Here is a 17,230-nt window from a genome sequence, read left to right as displayed (position 1 = left end):
TTGCTGTGGGTCGGGTGTCACATGTAGGCCCGACCAGGTAAGGATGGCAGTTTCCTTCACTAAAGGACATTAGTGAACCAGATGGGTTTTTTCAACAATCAACAATGGATTCTTGCTCATCATTAGACTCTTAATTCCAGATTATCTTTATTGAACTCAAATCCACCATCTGCCACAGAGGGGGTAAAACCTGACTCCCCAGTAAATTCCCTGGGTGTCTGGATTAACAGTCCAGCGATAATGCCATGAAGTCATTGCCTTTCCTTTGTGAAAATCCCTCTAAGTCATTAATCCGTCAATCAAGGGGAGAATTATTTTCATGTCCACCCTACCTATGCACCTCATAATCATCTCAATGATTTCCCTCACAGTCTCTTCTGCTCCTATGAAAATCACCTCAGTCTATCCAACCTCTCTCGATAATTAAATTCTCCAGCCCAGGCAACATCCTGGTAAATTTCCTCTGCACCCTCTTCAATGCAATCACGTCACCCTTATAATGTGAATTCCAGAACTGCACACAATATTCCAGCCTAACCAATATTTTATAGAGTTTTAGCAGAACTCCCCTATTTTTAAACTGTGTGTTAGCTAATAAAGGCAAGTATCCTATTTGCCACTTAACCACTTTATCTATCCGACCCCTATCTTAAGGGATTGGGGGATGGACATACATAACAATGTCCCTCTGATCCTCTGAGCTTCTCAGTGTCATACCATTCATCATGTACTCTCATGACTTATTCGTCTCACCGAAGTGCATCACCTCATATTTAGAGGTGCACTTAGAGTTATAAAATGAGAAGTCTAAACTATATTTAACTGAATACTGGAAGGACCACAACTGCGTGGAGATGTAGTGAGTCCCTTATAATCATATCCCTCAAATCAGATCGTATAAAGTCCCCTGAGCTGGTGAGCAAGATTCTATGAGCTGCCAATTCCATGCCATAGAGAAGCAGAATGCTATTGAAAGAATCCAAACCACAAATTAATTTCACAAAGGACAGGGTTTTATCTGGACTTGTACAATACACTGGATCAATGCTTTAAAAAAAAAGGACATTTTGAACCAATGCACTTATTATCAGCCATCAAGATATGTTACTGGTCTCCAGAGATTTACAACAAAGACTACTGATGACTACTGAGGTTCTCACTGTTGTCACTGTAATCTTCTGCAGCTCAGTCCCTGGGGGACTCCAACACAGAAGAGCCAACCCTCCTAAAATGCAAGTATTAAAGAGCTGTACTTTCCACTTTGAGCACTTATTTTACGAGTTGTGACTTATCTTGAATATAATTCTCAAGAGGATGGTTGGTTGTCCTTGAAAGCAGCTGAAATTGGGCACAGGCAGTGATACTCGCAATTGTTTCACAATATCACTCCAAGACAGTGAACAGCATGTGTGCATTTTCTATAATATATTTATTATCAGCCCACATTTATTCAATTAAAGGCAGAAAACATTTCTGATACACTCCCATTCCTGGAGGGTATGTAATGTTTAAACATATTCCTATTTTCACTGATTAAATTTGGGTAGCTTTATGAGATTAGCATGCTAGATCTCAATACCACTAACTTATATTATTACTTGCAACACCCACTGACACTATTTTCACTCAGCTAGAGAAGGCACTGTTTCATGAATATTACTCATTTATTATCACCATAGTCTTAGAGAGGCTGTTGCCAGTAGTTAATTTCTCCTCTGCTTTATTTCAAGCCTCCCTCAGTTCACAGCTCCATACTATCCACTCAACCAGACCTTTCTTCTTGCCTGTTCTGTTTTTACAGTCAATTTCTCTTTCTTTTCTTCCTATGGACATATTCCCAGGTATTCATTTCCAATTAAGTCCACACTTGTCTCTATTTCTCTCTCTTATTGTACTTAATGACCCTTTTGGTTCATGAATTTCTGTTGGGGTCTAATTCACTCACCAGCTGATCCTGAATGTCCTCCACATTTCAGACACTGTTAACCTCCTCTCTTTCTTCAGAGTCTGACTCTTACATCTGTAGTATGCAAAATCCTGTCAGAGTTACGTCTGGGTGTTTTTATCAGGTGAACATTAATGCTTTTGATGTTCCAAATGTCAGCTACTGCTGTTACAGATCCTCCCATCAGGAGGTTTGCTGTCATGATACGCCACACTTATCTATCTCATACATCCAGTGTGGTTTGTCTGCAAGCACCTTGTGCTATGCTCCATCCAACTTTGGCCAGATTGAGTCCTCTTTCAGCTGCTCTTCACATTGCCCTCTCGAAGCAATCTCGGTAGCTTTTCAGCTCTGATCAGACTGATGGCCAATTTGCAAAGTTCTTTTCAATCTCAAGTAGCTGTTCCTTTGTCTTCCGTCTGAATACAGAATGGAATCATCGCAACCCCTAAATGGTGGTGAGACGCTTGGGAAAATCGGGTGAGATGTCCAGTGGGAACCATATTGACATTGAGAGCAAAACGACCCATTTTCCAACCAAGTACTTAACAGCGAGGTGCGATTCTCACTCATGAGTAGTGAAAGGCCTATGAACATGGATCAGCATTTGTTATTATTTCATTTTATTAGTGTGCAGTTTTCCATTCCACACCAGTTTTCCAGATAGAAACTTGACTCCGAGAATTCCCAACCTGAATGCCATAGCCATTATCTGGAGACTTCAGCTTGTTGCTTGTTCCTCTCAACCTGTAATGGTTCAGGACACATTTTGTTGGCAGTGACCACATGCACAACATGTCCATGGGCCTGTGAAAATGGCATGGACCAGGCTCACTGCCCCATCATGGCATACCTCCGATCTACTTCTGGTACGGTTCTGAATGTCAGTGCTGCACTTTGGAGTGCACTAGCATCTTTCATTGTAATGCTGCTACCAGGATACTGTGCAATGCAGCATAGAGCAAGCAGCTTATGGATAAGACTAGGATACACCTCAGAACTCCTCACTCACTGGCTCAGAAATCACTCACTTTGTGCCTACTTTGATGCACACAGCAGTCCTGTCTTTTAGCACTTTGCCCCCTCAGCCAGACCTGAAAGGATCACAGTGCTTCTATCTTGCCTTGCTGCTTAGTCCAGACACAAAGCCTGGCAGCTTGCCATGCTTGTCAGCAGTCATCAGTTGAGGAGGTGGGCATGTTGCTATATAGCACTGTGCTACGTCAGTCTCACAGTCTCACAGTATGTCTCAGCAGCCTACAGAGCCAACACACTGTAGGCACATCAACCAAATAGCCATATCATAAAATTTAAAAGGACTCAGTCAAATCGAGGGGTGTTGTCATCAAAGTGCCCCAGTGCAATCAGTCAAAGGCAGGGTCAGGTATCTGTTCGGGATGGTCAGTGCCATTGGTTCTGTATCCCCAAATTCCAGGGAGTGGGCCATGGTCATGGGTGGTACGATGGCTCAGTGGTCAGCACTGCTGCCTCATAGCATCAGGGATCCAGGTTCGATTACACCCTCAGGGAACTGTCTCTGTGTGGAGTTTGCATGTTCACCCCCTGTTTGTGTGGGCTTCCTCTGGATGGTCCACTTCCCTCCCACAGTCCAAAGATGTGTAGGTTAGGGGGATTGGCCATAGTAAATTTCCCACAGTGTACAGGGATATGGTGGATTAGCCATGGGAAATGCAGAGATACAGGGATAAGGTAGGGGAAACAGGTCTGGATGGGAAGATCTTCAGAGGTTCACTGTGAACTTGATGGGCAAAGTGACCTGCTGGCCTCACTGTAGGGATTCTATGATTCCAGAGGGTGGGCAATGGTCAGTCCTGGACATCAATGCAGATTCTAATGGGATTCACAAAACGTCAGTCAGTCTTGGAATCAACACAATGCAAGTCAAGTTGAGCCTTTGGGGATATCACGGCTTTAGGAAAATCAGTGTTGGGAATTGAAGGTAGCAAACCCGGAATGGGAAGGGGACAAAGACAGTGAAGGAAGGGTCAAGTGACATATAGTGGGAGGAATATGGTCGTGCATAGTAGCACATAGAAAGGGCAGGAGAGGAGTGTTATTATTGGGCACTAGTACCATAACCTTAATAATTGAGTCGGGCCAAGTTTTTGTGTATGCCTTGTGGGAAGGACTAAACTGGAAAGAGCAAACTCTAGACCGACTAAATTAGAGCTTAGGGTGTGTAATGACAACACTGGCAGACGTCTTTAAATGTGGTGTGTAGGAACATGTGGGAGATCAGTCATGATGGGCTGGATGACCATGGAGTGCCAGGTAGAAAAAGAAGTGGACGCTTAGGAGGGGAGGCCTTCATGACCAGGATGAGCCTGGAATGCATGGTGCCAAGGGCCATCCATGTTGTTTTCCATGTTCACTTGAGTTCCAAAGGTGACCTATGTTTGGAAAGCTATTGCAAATATGCCTCGAGTGGGTGAAGTGAAGTGAGTAATTTGGTTCTTTCCTGTTCCCATGCACCACCTTCACTTCCGAGGAATGGGCTTCCCTTCATGGCGCAATTCCATTAACCAATGCACTTGCAGAGTACAGTCATTGTGCATGTGAAATGCATGCAGTGTACAACTGAGCAATGCAAATGCTGATCACTTTGAAGAAGTACGAACACAAGGGAGTCAATGAATGGAAGGAAACTAGGATGCTCAGAGGAAGCATGGAGTTGCTTGTCCACAGATCCCTGAAGGCAGAGGGACATGTTAACAGGAAGTTAAGAAGGCACACAGGACACTTGCCTTTGTCAGTCATGATGTAGAGTATAAGAGCAGGAAGGTTTTGATGGAGCTGTACAAAACTTTCATTTGACCTCAGCTGCAGTTCTGGTCATCCCACTCTAGGAAGTATATGATAGCACTAGAGGGGATAAAAAGAAGTTTCACCAGGATCCTGCCTGGACTGGAGCAGTTTGGTTATGAAGAGAGGCTGTATAAGGTCAGGTTGCATTCCTCAGAGCAGAGAAGACTGAGGGGGGACCTGATTGAGGTGGATAAGACTGTGAGGGACATGGACAGGTGGGTAGGAAGCAGATGTTCCCTTTAGTCAAAGGATCGATAATGAGGCGGTGCAATTTTAAGGTGAAAGACAGGAGACTGAGGAAAATGTTGTTGGGGTTTTGAAAAGCATTTTCTGAGAGAATAGTTGAGACTGGAAATGTCATAACTTTTAAAAAATACTTGGATGAGCACTTGACATTCAAGGCTATAGGTCAAGTGCTGGAGTATGGGACTAATGTAGATTTAGAGTGTTTTTTTTTGTCAGTGTAAGGGCCAAAGGACATCTTCTATACTGTATGATTCTATGATTCAATTCCAACTAAGTTATTAGTCAAAGTTTGAAGTTAGTAATCTCTTCTGATGGTGTCAGACACTAAGCTCTGTGGCTTGATAGTTAAACAGCAATAGTTTCAGAATGTGCACTTGCTTATGGAAGAAAGGGTCTGCAGTGCCATCTCTGTGCCTGGTGAAGCACTAACTTCTGGTTGTTGTCCCACCACATGTACAGCGAAGGACAACTCCAGACTGCCATGAAGGACAATTCTGGATGGCCATGAAGGACAATTCTAGACCGCAATGAAGGACACTTCTAGACCGCCATGAAGGACAATTCTAGACCGTCATGAAGGACAATTCTGGTCCATCATGAAGGACAATTCTAGACCACCATGAAAGACAATTCTAGATTGCCATGAAGGACAATTCTGGACCACCATGAAGAACAATTCTTGTCTGCCATGAAGGACAATTCTGGGCCGCCATGAAGGACAATTCTAGGCCACCATGATGGACAATTCTAGGTCGCCATGAAGGACAATTCTAGACCACCATGAAGGACAATTCTGGACCACCATGAAGGACAATTCTAGACTGCCATGAAGGACAATTCTAGACCACCATGAAGGACAATTCTGGACCGCCACGAAGGACAATTCTGGACCGCCATGAAGGACAATTCTGGACTGCCATGAAGGACAATTCCAGACTGCCATGAAGGACAATTCCAGACCACCATGAAGGACAATTCTAGACTGCCATGAAGGAGAATTCTAGACTGCCATGAAGGACAATTCTGGACCGCCATGAAGGACAATTCTAGACTGCCAGAAAGGATAATTCTAGATCACCAGGAAGGACAATTCTAGACCACCATGAGGACAATTCTAGACCGCCATGAAGGACAATTCTAGACCACCATTAAGGACAATTCTGGACCGCCATGAAGAACAATTCTAGACCACCATGAAGGATAATTCTAGACCACCATGAAGGACAATTCTAGACTACCATGAAGGACAATTCTGGTCTGCCATGAAGGACAATTCTGGACTACCATGAAGGACAATTCTAGAGCACCATGAAGGACAATCCTGGACCACCATGAAGGACAATTCTACCTCGCCATGAGGAACAATTCTAGATCTCCATGAAGGACAATTCTAGACTGTCATGAAGGACAATTATAGAGCACCATGAAGGACAATTCTGGACCACCATGAAGGACAATTCTAGATCGCCATGAGGAGCAATTCTAGATCTCCATGAAGGACAATTCTAGATCGCCATGAAGGACAATTCTAGATCGCCATGAAGGACAATTCTGGACTGCCATGAAGGACAATTCTAGATCGCCATGAAGGACAATTCTAGATTGCCATGAAGGACAATTCTGGACTGCCATATCGGACAATTCTAGATCGCCATGAAGGACAATTCTAGATCGCCATGAAGGACCATTCTGGACTGCCATATCGGACAATTCTAGACCGCCAGGAAGGACAATTCTAGACTGCCTGAAGGCCAATTCTGGACCGCCATATCGGACAATTCTAGACCGCCAGGAAGGACAATTCTAGACTGCCATGAAGGCCAATTCTGGACCGCCATGAAGGACAATTCTAGATCTCAATGAAGGACAATTCTGGACCGCCATGAAGGACAATTTCCGACCACCATGAAGGACAACTTGGGACCTCCAATCCTACACAGCTGATGTTCTAAGATGGGATGCCATCCTGGATTGTCCTGGCACATGAGAGTACATGCTGAGGGACACACTAAAGCCCAGTGGGGAAAGGCCACTGTCTGAGCTCTTTCTGCTGAAGGTAAATGGGGGTCGGTTCAGTTGTCAAACCATCCTGGTGCATCAAAGGCATGTAAATATAGTCTGGTTGATGTAAGAAATGCCCTTAGTTGGTTGGATAGAATCAAACTCCAATATTTGTTTGTTGCCTTTGTGACTATGTGTGTGTGTACATATATATATATATATATATAAAAACATTTTTTTATGATTAAAGTATATTTTTGAAATAAATAGAAACTTCTGCCCACAGCAAGATGGAGGATCAGCTAGCATCAGAAGACTAGGGCATTGTGGGTATGGGACATCCAGCTACTGAGGTGAGGTGAGGTCAGTCTCACAGAGAGAAACGCTCAACGAAACTCAATGAAAGTGACACTGAGCCATTTTCTGGTAAAATGTAGCCCATTGAATTTTTAGAATATGCAACATTTCAATGGTCTAAGGTTTCTCCAAGGATCTTTACATATTGTCCAGCTTTTTGCAGCATACAGGAAAATGAATAAAATGTAGCATCTTATCTTCCAATCGTCACAGGTTTGAAAATTCATCTGGGTAATGGTAGAGAATGGAGTTGAATCAGAATGACTGTGCATTGTACGCAATAGTCAATTCACTTGGTGATTAATGGGATTAAGTTTGAGCCACTGTAGCAGCTCATTTTGTAGTGCCATGAGAATTTCTAGCCCTGAGTGCATTGCATTATATGAATTGTTATTGTTGAGTAAAATTATAGGCATATGCCCTGTTAATGTTACTAACTCTAACTGCTATTTGCATGGGGTCACGTCAATTAAGAGGCTGCAGATATTCTGCCTTAGGAGTCTTGCGATCCAGAATCATTCCATTATCTTCGCATGTGTTAAAATAAATAAGGCACAGAAATGTATATTCAACAGTAAGTATACTGCACAGAGTGTGCACACAATATCCAAAATGGTTTTTAAAATGTAGGAGCAGATTACTGCAGATGCTGGGGTCTGTACTGAAAACAACAAATGCTGGAAATCACAGCGGGGGGTCAGGCAGCATTCATGGAGAGAGAGCAAGCTAGCATACCGAGCCTAGATGACTCTTTATCAGAGCGTTATGGTAGATCTCTCATGGCCTTGCTCAGTGAGTAAAATATTATGTGGTTTTATAACAATAAAAGGATTATCAACAATATGGAAAAGTGAAAATAGGGATGTAGAGAGCACTATAGAAAGTGTGAAACTTAAAGCAAGTGCCAATCATATTCAATACTTTCAGAACACTGACAGATAAGTATGTTAAGGGCATTGTTATATTTAGGTTTCAGTTTGACGGAGTTTAGTTTGGATAGGTCTAAGGTGCTGCATTTTGGGAAGGCAAGTCTTAGTGGGACTTGAACACTTGGTGGCGGGGTCCTGGGGAGTGTTGCTGGTCGGGGAGACCTTGGGGTGTGGGTTCATGGTTTCTTGAGGGTGGAGTTGCAGGTTGATAGGAAAGTGTGGGGAGGGGGGGGCGTTTAGTATGCTTTCCCTTATTGATCAGAGCGCTGGGTGCAGGAGTTGGGGAGTCGTGTTGCAGCTGTGCAGGATGCTGGTTGGGCCACTTTTGGAGCGCTGTTTGCAATTCTGGTGTCCTACCGATCGGAAGGATGTTGTGGGACTTGGGGGGTTCAGAATTGGGCTGTGGGGGGGAAGCTGTGGGCTGAGCTGTTTTCCCTGGGGCATTGTGTCTGGGGTTTGGCCTCATGGAGTCTTGTGGAGTTGTGAGGGAATGGATGGGATGAATAGACAAATGGCCTGAGGTTGGGGGGGGGGGGGGGGGGGGGGGGGGGGGCGGGGTCTGGGGTGACAGGGAAAGATGTGGGAGGGACCTGGGAGGGTAATGTTTTCACACAGTGGGTGGTGTGCGTATGCAACGAGCTGCTAGAGGAAGTGGTAGATGCTGGTACAATTACAGCATTTAAAAGGCATCTGGATAGGTATATGAATAGGAAGGGTTTAGAGGGATATGGGCCAAGTGCTGGCAAATGGGACTAGATTAGGTTAGGATATCTGGTCAGCATGGGCGAGTTGGACCAAAGGCTTTGTTTCCGTGCTGTACACCGCTATGACTCTGTGTAACTACTTTGAGCAATGCAGATCAACTTGTCACCCAAGTATGTGTGGTGTTGGAAAAGTTCAGCTGGTCAGGCAGCATCTGAGGAGCAGGAGGATCAATGCTTTGGACATAAGCTCTTCATCAGGAATGTGAGCTTACACTGAAACGTTGATTCTCCTGCTCCTCAGATGCTGCCTGACCAGCTGTGCTTTTCCAGCATCACACTTTTTGACTCTGATCTCCAGCATCTGCAGTCCTCACTTTCTCCTTCTCACTCAAGTATGCCTGGGTTTGTCGAATGTTTGCCTCTGAGTCAAAAGATTCTTTGATGTCAGCCCAAATTTGGCTATTTAATCTGAATCCTCACACTCAGTCAGCACTAATCTTCTGTTATTTGCATTCTATCTTGTGCTGATGCACACATTTCCATTCAACCTCAGGCTCATGGGATGCGGCTGGGCCAGCATTTATTACCCGTCCCTAATTGCCCCTTGAGAAGGTGGTGGTGAGCTGCCTTCTTGAACTGCTGCAGTCTGTTTGTTGTTGGTGGAACCACACAGTGCCCTGAGGGAGGGATGTCCAGCAGATGCACTGACACGCAGCACCCAGGTGGAGTTAACAACACCTCGTTTTCCAATTGGGCACCTTCCAGCCTTCAGGATTCAACACCAAGTTTCACACACCAAAACAGAACATGCTGGAAAAGCTCAGTTCTGAGGAAGGGTCACTGCACCCGAAAGGTTAACTCTGATTTCTCTGCATGGATGCTGCCAGCCCTACTGAGCTTTTCCAGCAATTTTTGTTTTTGTTTCTGATTTCCAGCATCCACAGTTCTTTCTGTTTGTATTCAGCTCAACAACTTCAGACCATGAACTGTGCCCTCTGCTTTGATAGTTGTACCTGCCCTGAGCCTTGTGACTGTATCTTAGAGTCATGGAGTCACAGAGATGTACAGCATGGAAACAGATCCTTCAGTCTAACCCGTCCATGCTGACCAGATATCCCAACCCAATCTAGTCCCACCTGTCAGCACTCGGCCCACATCCCTCCAAACCCTTCCTACTCATATATCCATCCAAATGCCTTTTAAATGTTGCAATTGTACCAGCCTCTACCATTTCCTCTGGCAGCTCATCCCATACACATACCACCCTCTGTGTGAAAAGGTTTCCCCTTAGGTCTCTTTTATATCTTTCTCCTCTCACCCTAAACTTATGCCCTCTAGTTCTGGACTCTCCGACCCCAGGGAAAAGACTTTGTCTATTTATCCTATCCATGCCTCTCATTTTGTTGATATTATTTCTGCTTTGATCACAGCTGACCTTTATTTTGCACTAACATTTACACCGGAACTATGCTTTCCGCTTGCTCCACAACTTTTGTTCTATAGTACTGTCGGTCTCCATCTCCTTCTGTCCTCTAATCTTCCCTTCTGTTCCACTTGTCCGTTCCTTTTGTCTTTCACCCATCACCTTTCTCGCCCCCTACAGTCCTGAAAAAGTCACATCGGATCCAGAAAGTTAATTTTGTTTCTCTCCAGAGATGCTGGGAATCTCCAGCACTTTTTCAACTGTGTACAGAAGTGAAATTTTATCAGCTACAGCTGCAGTCAGATGTCCCGCTACATGCCACATTTGGTCTGCCACTCCAAGTCAATACTGTGGAACTGCAACACAGCCGGATCTCACAGAGTCATACAGCACGGAAACAGACTCCTCGGTCCAAACATAATCCGAACATAACCCTAGCCTAAACTAAACTATCTCTCCTGCTTCCCCCAGGTCCATTTCCCTCCAAACCTCTCCTATTCATGTATTTATCCTAAAGTCTTTTAAATGTTGTAACTGTACCCACATCCACCACTTCCTCAGTAAGTTCATTCCACACATGAACCACCCTCTGTGTAAAAAAAAAGCCCCTTGTGTCTTTTCGAAATCTCTCTCCCCTCACCTTGAAAATATGCCCCGACGTCTTGAAATCTCCTATCCTAAGGAAGAGACAACTACCATTAACCTAATCTATACCCCTCATGATTTTATTAACCTCTATAAGCACACAACCTTCTATGCTCCAGTAAAAAAAAGTCACAGCCTTTCCTTATAACTCAAACCTTCCACACCAGGCAACATCCTGGTAAATCTTTTCGGAATCCTCTCCAGCTTAATAATACCCTTCCAATAACTGGTCCACCAGAACTGCACACAGTATTCCAGAAGAGGTCTCACCAAACTCAACAAGATAACCCAACTCCCATACTCATCTTTGGGGTGAGAGGGCAAATCTAGGCTACTTTCCTGAAAGGTCTGAATGGGTCTATTTTGGGGATATGGGTGCGATCTTGAGCTCTTTGTTGCCTTGCTGATGTAGTTCAAGTTAGGTCAAGGAGCTCAGATCTCAGCGACAGGATAAACAATCTCTTGTTAAACTGGCACCCAAAGCCCCAGCCTTCTTTCACAGCCTGTCTCCCATTAGATGCAGGAACAAAGTTAAAAATCACACTGCACCAGGTTATAGTCCGACAGGTTTAATTGGAAGCACTAGTTTTCGGAGCATTGCTCCTTCATCAGGTGGCTGACAAGCGGGTGTTGTGTGATTTTTAGTTTTGTCCACTCCAGTCTAACACCGGCACCTCCAAATCATGCAAGGAACAAGTCGCTTTGAGTCCTATCCAAAGACAAGGCGCCAGTCCCTCTAGTGGTGGGTGTGAGAGCGAATTTGCTTAGATTCCGAACACACGGCGCCCAGAGAGAAAAGGCAAATTATTGCAGGTTTCCCAGTGATTCCGTGCATTTGCTAAAACCCGCTCTCAACACACGAAGCAGCAACAATTATAACCTCCAGTGTGACAGTGCCCTCTTGCTTATTAAAGACTCATTAAACTGGGACACTTGTCAATTATTTGGGATCGGGGGGGAGGTGAATGCATTGCAAAACGTACAAAAGTTGCAACTTTAAACCCCAAATCGATTGGGTAGATGTGAAGTTTGCTTAGAATAATTTGAAAATGTATCGCGTTGTTTTTTTTAAAATGTATATTTGTTGTTTAATTTGGTCAGTTCCTCGATGTGAGCAATTGCCTTTAAGAGGAGTCCACGCGATATTGCTGTTGGGTCTTGGGTCAGGCAGGCACTGGGTAGCAGATATAAATTATTGGAGTTTATCTTACTAAATGCAACGTAATTTGGCGACGGTGAAGCGTCGCTTTTTTTTCCCCCTCTCTCCTTCCTGGAGTGTCGTGTCTTGCAAACGGACTGAATTAGCTCGGGTTGCTGTGAGTGATCTGACGCAGAGAGTAACGGGGAAGCCAGGCCGGTTGAACAGCACCGGCGTTCTTTGAGGAGGTTGGCGACTGCTTGCAACACGGCAAATCCGCAATGAGTACCCCTGTCTTTCCTGCTCCTGGTCGGGAATTCCAAAGAGCTGGGTAAAAGATGGACCGAGGTAAGCACGCTTCAGATAAAGCATTTCTTTTTAAAAAAAAGACAAGGGTGGAGGGAGCAGAAAAGACTATGTGGGGGCAGATTACTGCAGATGCTGGGACTTGTACTGTGTGTGCATTTTAAATATTGCATTCAAATATTTACTAACGATTGCACACCCCTCCTCAATAGAAATGAGCATCTCTGCTCATCCTTCTGGCTGGGAGAAGCAGATGTTTGACAATTAACTTGATGTCTCCCTTTAGAGAGAGAGAAAAAACATGAATTGAGGGGAGGACTTGCTTTCAAATGGCTCATTCGGTTTGCTCTTGTCTGCTTGCATTCCGCGTGAATTCGCCCCCTCCTCACAGTCTGCAGGTGGAAAGTTGTTATTTCACCCCTTGCACATTTCTAATACTTGTTTGGTAAGCGTATTCTCCCCCCCCCCCCCTAAAAAAAACCCTCCCCTCTCCACAGGAGGCTGGGGGGTGATAAAGGGAAGTGGTGGGGAGGCTGGTTATGAGGAGGATTAACATTAAGGAAGGGTTTGTGCTTTCTCAGGGCAGCCCAGAGACAGAGACGCCTGGATGTCAGCCCCCAGCCTTGAGATGTTGCCCAGTCCTGATTGCGAACAGCAGAGTCTCCCAGGACTGACCTGCAGATGAACAGCGAGTTTCAAGCTTTTAAATAACAGAGCCACCTTTTTTTTAAACAAACAGAGAGAAAAAAATAAATAACCACACAGAACTGCGGATACTGGAAACCTGAAACATTACAGGAGAGGCGCTGAAGAAATTCAGCAGAGTCTGCGTGCATCTGTGTGGAGATAGACCGTTCTCTTCGAGTGACTGCAGGGAAAGGGACAACATAGATTGATCGGTGCAAACTTCTGATCCTCCACCCTTTTCCTCTCTCCAAAACAAATCTACTCCCAACCCACAATCCAACCACCACCATCCAGGCTGTGCCATGTGAAAAAAAAACAAAGCCAGAGAGAGAGAGATCGATCCCTGGGCAAGGTTTTGGTGTGAAGATGGTGGATCCTGTTCCCCTGTGTCAGCCAGTTCCACGCAGGGTCTACCAGGGAAGCGGCCAGGAGCATGGGTGGCGAGGGCCGCCTCTTGCTAGTTCTCTGAATAATGTCAACCAGAGAGATCTCTCCCAGGCACAACAGCGACAAGGCAGCAGCACAGACCCCAGCCAAGGAGGTGATCCGGAACCGCATGAAAATGGTCATCGACCAGCTCGAAGTTATCCTGCAGGAGCTCAAAGAAGTGGCGAAGGAGCTGAAGGAGGTGAGGCTGATTTATTCCCTTACCTCCTTATTCTCACCCCCCTCTGTCTTGAACAACTCCCTCAAGAGAGTCGTGCCCCCCTCCCTTTCTTTGAATCGTTTGCATTCTCACAGAGGCCGCTGTTAATTTTAATGAAGCCGTGCAATTTAAACATTTACTGTGACTAATACCCAGACCGTCCTCAGTTTGGTATTCAAGAGAATCCTGTTCCCCCCCCTGCATCTATTTAAATCCTTTGCATTCTACTAGAGGCTGTTGTTAGTTTTAATTTTATATTTGCCTCCCCTTCCTTGCACTTATTTTAACCGTTTGCATTCTCACACAGGCTGCGTTTAGTTTTAACATATGCCATGCAATTTAAACATTTATTGTGAGCAACTCCAATACAGTCCCCCTGTTTCTTATTCAAGAAAATCGTGCCCCCCCCTCCAACTTTCCTTGCATCTATTTTAATCCTTTGCATTCTCCTAGAGGGTGTTGTTAGTTTTAATTTTATATTTGCCATGTAATTTAAACATTAATTGTGACCAACTCCCAGATCATCCCGCTGTTTGGTATTCAAGAAAGCATTGCACACCCCCCCCCCCCCCCCCCCTTTCCTTGCATCTATTTTAATCATTTGCTTTCTCTTAGAGGCTGTTTTTTTTGTTGCATATTTTTTAACATTGCAAACGTGCACCATAAAGGTTTGAGCATAGACCGAGCTGAGATTTGCAGAGGAAGGCGAGAGAAAGCCCCCCTCTTACAGTTTAAACTTTGTCCGTCCCCTCCTGTTGTTGCTTACTGAAGGACAGGGAGGGTGAAGTTGCTGAGCTCCAACTGTCTTGACACTGCAGGCTTTGTGTAGATATGGTCTGAATTGTGGAGACCTCTCTAGTGTTGCACCTGCTGACAACATCCTGTAAATATTGGTCAAACATTTTCAACATAAGTCTTGAAGAGAAACACAGTCCTAGTTACGATCTTTCCTTCAGAGCCACTTGCTCCCCACGTCTTGGCTAATATTGCACATTTAATCTGAAACCACCTCGCTATGGCAATACAAGACAATCTGCTACCTCTTCATGATTGCTACTTTTATTTTGTTGCTGTATGTCTCACAGCGAGTCTCTTGCCTTTGCTTTAATCAATTGTTTGTTGTTACAACGATCTGTCTCAGTAAATTCACGGGCTGGAAACAGGTTTCTGGTCCCCCAGTTTCCTAACCATGCCTGGACGCATTTGCCACATGTCCTCTGGTCCTAAATTAACCCCGATTGAAATCTATTTGTTGAAGTCCTGTCAATTACTATATTGTACAGCCTCTTGTGAAGAGCCAGTTGCCATGAGTGACTAAGATTGTTTGGGGGGGGGGGTGTGTTTGGGGGGGGGGGGGAACCATAGAAATGGAGGAAAATAGAGGGAGAGATACAGGGGAGAGAGAGAGAGAGAGAGAGACAAAAATAGAGGGGGTGGTAGAGAGGAAGGAAAATAGAGGGAGATATGGGGGAGATAGAGAGAGAGAGAAATAGAAGGAGAGATATAGAGAGGGAGATATAGAGGGGGGGAGAGAGAACGAGAAAAATAGGGGGAGATAGAGAGAGACAAAAATAGAGGGGGGTGATAGAGAGGGAGAAAAATAGAGGGGGGGGAGAGAGAGAGAGAAAAATAGGGGGGGAGAGAGAGAGAGAGAGAGAGAGAGAGACCAAAATAGAGGGGGTGATAGAGGGAGACAAATAGAGGGAGACATAGGGGGAGATAGAGAGAAAAGTAGAAGGAGACAAATAGAAAGGGAAGATAGAGTGGGAGAAATATAGACAGGGAGAAAATAGAGGAAGAAAAATAGAGGGATATCCAGGGGGAGATAGACAGGGAGAAAAATAGAGAGGGAGATAAGGACCAAAATAGAAGGAGAGACGGGGGTGGGTGGGGGGGGGGAATAGGGTGATAGGGAGAAACACAGCGAGGTTTATGGTGGGAGAGACAGAGAGGGATTGTTACAACAGTGGGGATGTTTAATTTTTGGCACAGATTTGAAGCTGTCCAATCCATGTAAGTATTTTTTTCCTCCCAAAATCATTAGTATTCCTAAGGTATAATTTCTTGAATATTTTCAGAGCTGCTTGTCTCTCTCCACTGTAGGTAGTGAAACAGATCGACAAATTGACATCTGATTTTGATTTTGAGATGGAGCCAGATGACTGGACAATTGCCACAATGAGTAGCACCTCCAGCAGTGACACAGCGAGAAACCACGACAGATGTGGGGCTTTTTCTGATTACGGGCAGCTCGGATTCCTGACTCCTGACATCCTGTCGGATAGCTGGGAGTTCTGCTCCTTCTTGGAGCTTCCAGGAGAGTCGAGTAAGGTCGAGGCAGGCAGTGACGACAAGGAGCTCCCACACACCCCGTCTGAGGTGGACTACAGGATGATGAACGGAGGATTGATCCCCAATGGGCCTGAGGGGTGTGTCCCTGACACATCTAGCGAGGACACCATTAGCAGTGCCCCTAGTCACAAGGCCCTCCTGAGGACCTCTGGCACCAGGGAGCGGGTGCGATTCAGCGATAAGGTTCTGTACCATGCGTTGTGCTGCGATGACGATGAGAACGAGGAGCCCGAGGAGGAGGCAACCGCAATCTCTGCAGCGAGTCCTGGTGCAGGCCCCAGTGAGATCCGCGAGGGGGCGGGCAGTGTGGCACCCAAAGCATTGTCCTCGCCATCTGCTTCCAAACCCCATCATCACGGCCCGCCGTCCACAGTGCCAGCCAAAGGAAACCCTTCCTCCAGGAAAGTAACCATGAGGAATAACAGCACACAAACCGTGTCCCACAAAAGCACTCAGACGCTCCTGTCCTATGGGTCCTCTAAGACACAACAGAACTCCAAGAAAGAGGGGCCAAAGTAGCCATCAATTCCTCTGTCCCATCTCCCCCACCCCACCAACCCTAGATGGGATACTGCTTGACTACCTATTGGCATCATGAGACTCAGGGATTTTCAATAGAATATATTAAGAAAAAAAATTGTTTTACAGAAAAGGTAGATTCCAAAATTTTGCACCCATTGACTAATTGCATAAAAATGCACTTTAAGAATCTACTTTTTTTTTAGCTTTATTTTACCTGGTACCTTCAAGATTGTAGGAGGCTTTTATTTTTGTCTTAACTTGCAGTATTTAATCTTGCCTGAGTACTGTGCCTGTAAATAGAGCGTGCTTCCAAACAAGTCTTTCTGTCTTTGTGCTCTGCTTTCTTGGCAATGTCCTACAGTTAATAATGGTTTCACTCCATTCTATATTAATTTCTAAAGCAATTAAGTCTGTCCCAATTTAATTGGTTCATTCTTTATTTTCTAAAAAAAAAGAGTTCCTGCTGCTGATACCTGTTCGCCATCCTTGCAGGTGTTTTTGCT

General features: G+C 45.0%; 1 protein-coding gene across 1 annotated transcript; it reads left to right on the top strand.

Moving 5' to 3' along the window:
• Window positions 1-12,411: 12,411 nt before the first annotated feature.
• insyn1 (inhibitory synaptic factor 1) lies at window positions 12,412-16,898 on the top strand. The gene is made up of 3 exons (XM_060853842.1): window positions 12,412-12,562; window positions 13,260-13,835; window positions 15,957-16,898. The coding sequence occupies exons 2-3, from the start codon at window positions 13,680-13,682 to the stop codon at window positions 16,722-16,724; spliced, it is 924 nt and encodes a 307-aa protein (XP_060709825.1). The 5' UTR covers window positions 12,412-12,562; window positions 13,260-13,679; the 3' UTR covers window positions 16,725-16,898.
• Window positions 16,899-17,230: the final 332 nt, after the last annotated feature.

The sequence above is a fragment of the Hemiscyllium ocellatum genome, chromosome 42 (genome assembly GCF_020745735.1).
Source record: "Hemiscyllium ocellatum isolate sHemOce1 chromosome 42, sHemOce1.pat.X.cur, whole genome shotgun sequence".
NCBI classification, from domain to species: Eukaryota; Metazoa; Chordata; class Chondrichthyes; order Orectolobiformes; family Hemiscylliidae; genus Hemiscyllium; species Hemiscyllium ocellatum.
The sequence above is the reverse complement of the archived record's forward strand: the minus strand, read 5'-3'. Positions and strand labels throughout refer to the sequence as shown.

Bases quoted from the DNA above. Each gene is read 5' to 3' on its own strand.
- insyn1 (XM_060853842.1), top strand. From the start codon at position 13,680: ATGTCAACCAGAGAGATCTCTCCCAGGCACAACAGCGACAAGGCAGCA. The intron at 13,836-15,956 runs GTGAGGCTGATT...TCTCCACTGTAG, and splicing joins TGGCGAAGGAGCTGAAGGAG to GTAGTGAAACAGATCGACAA.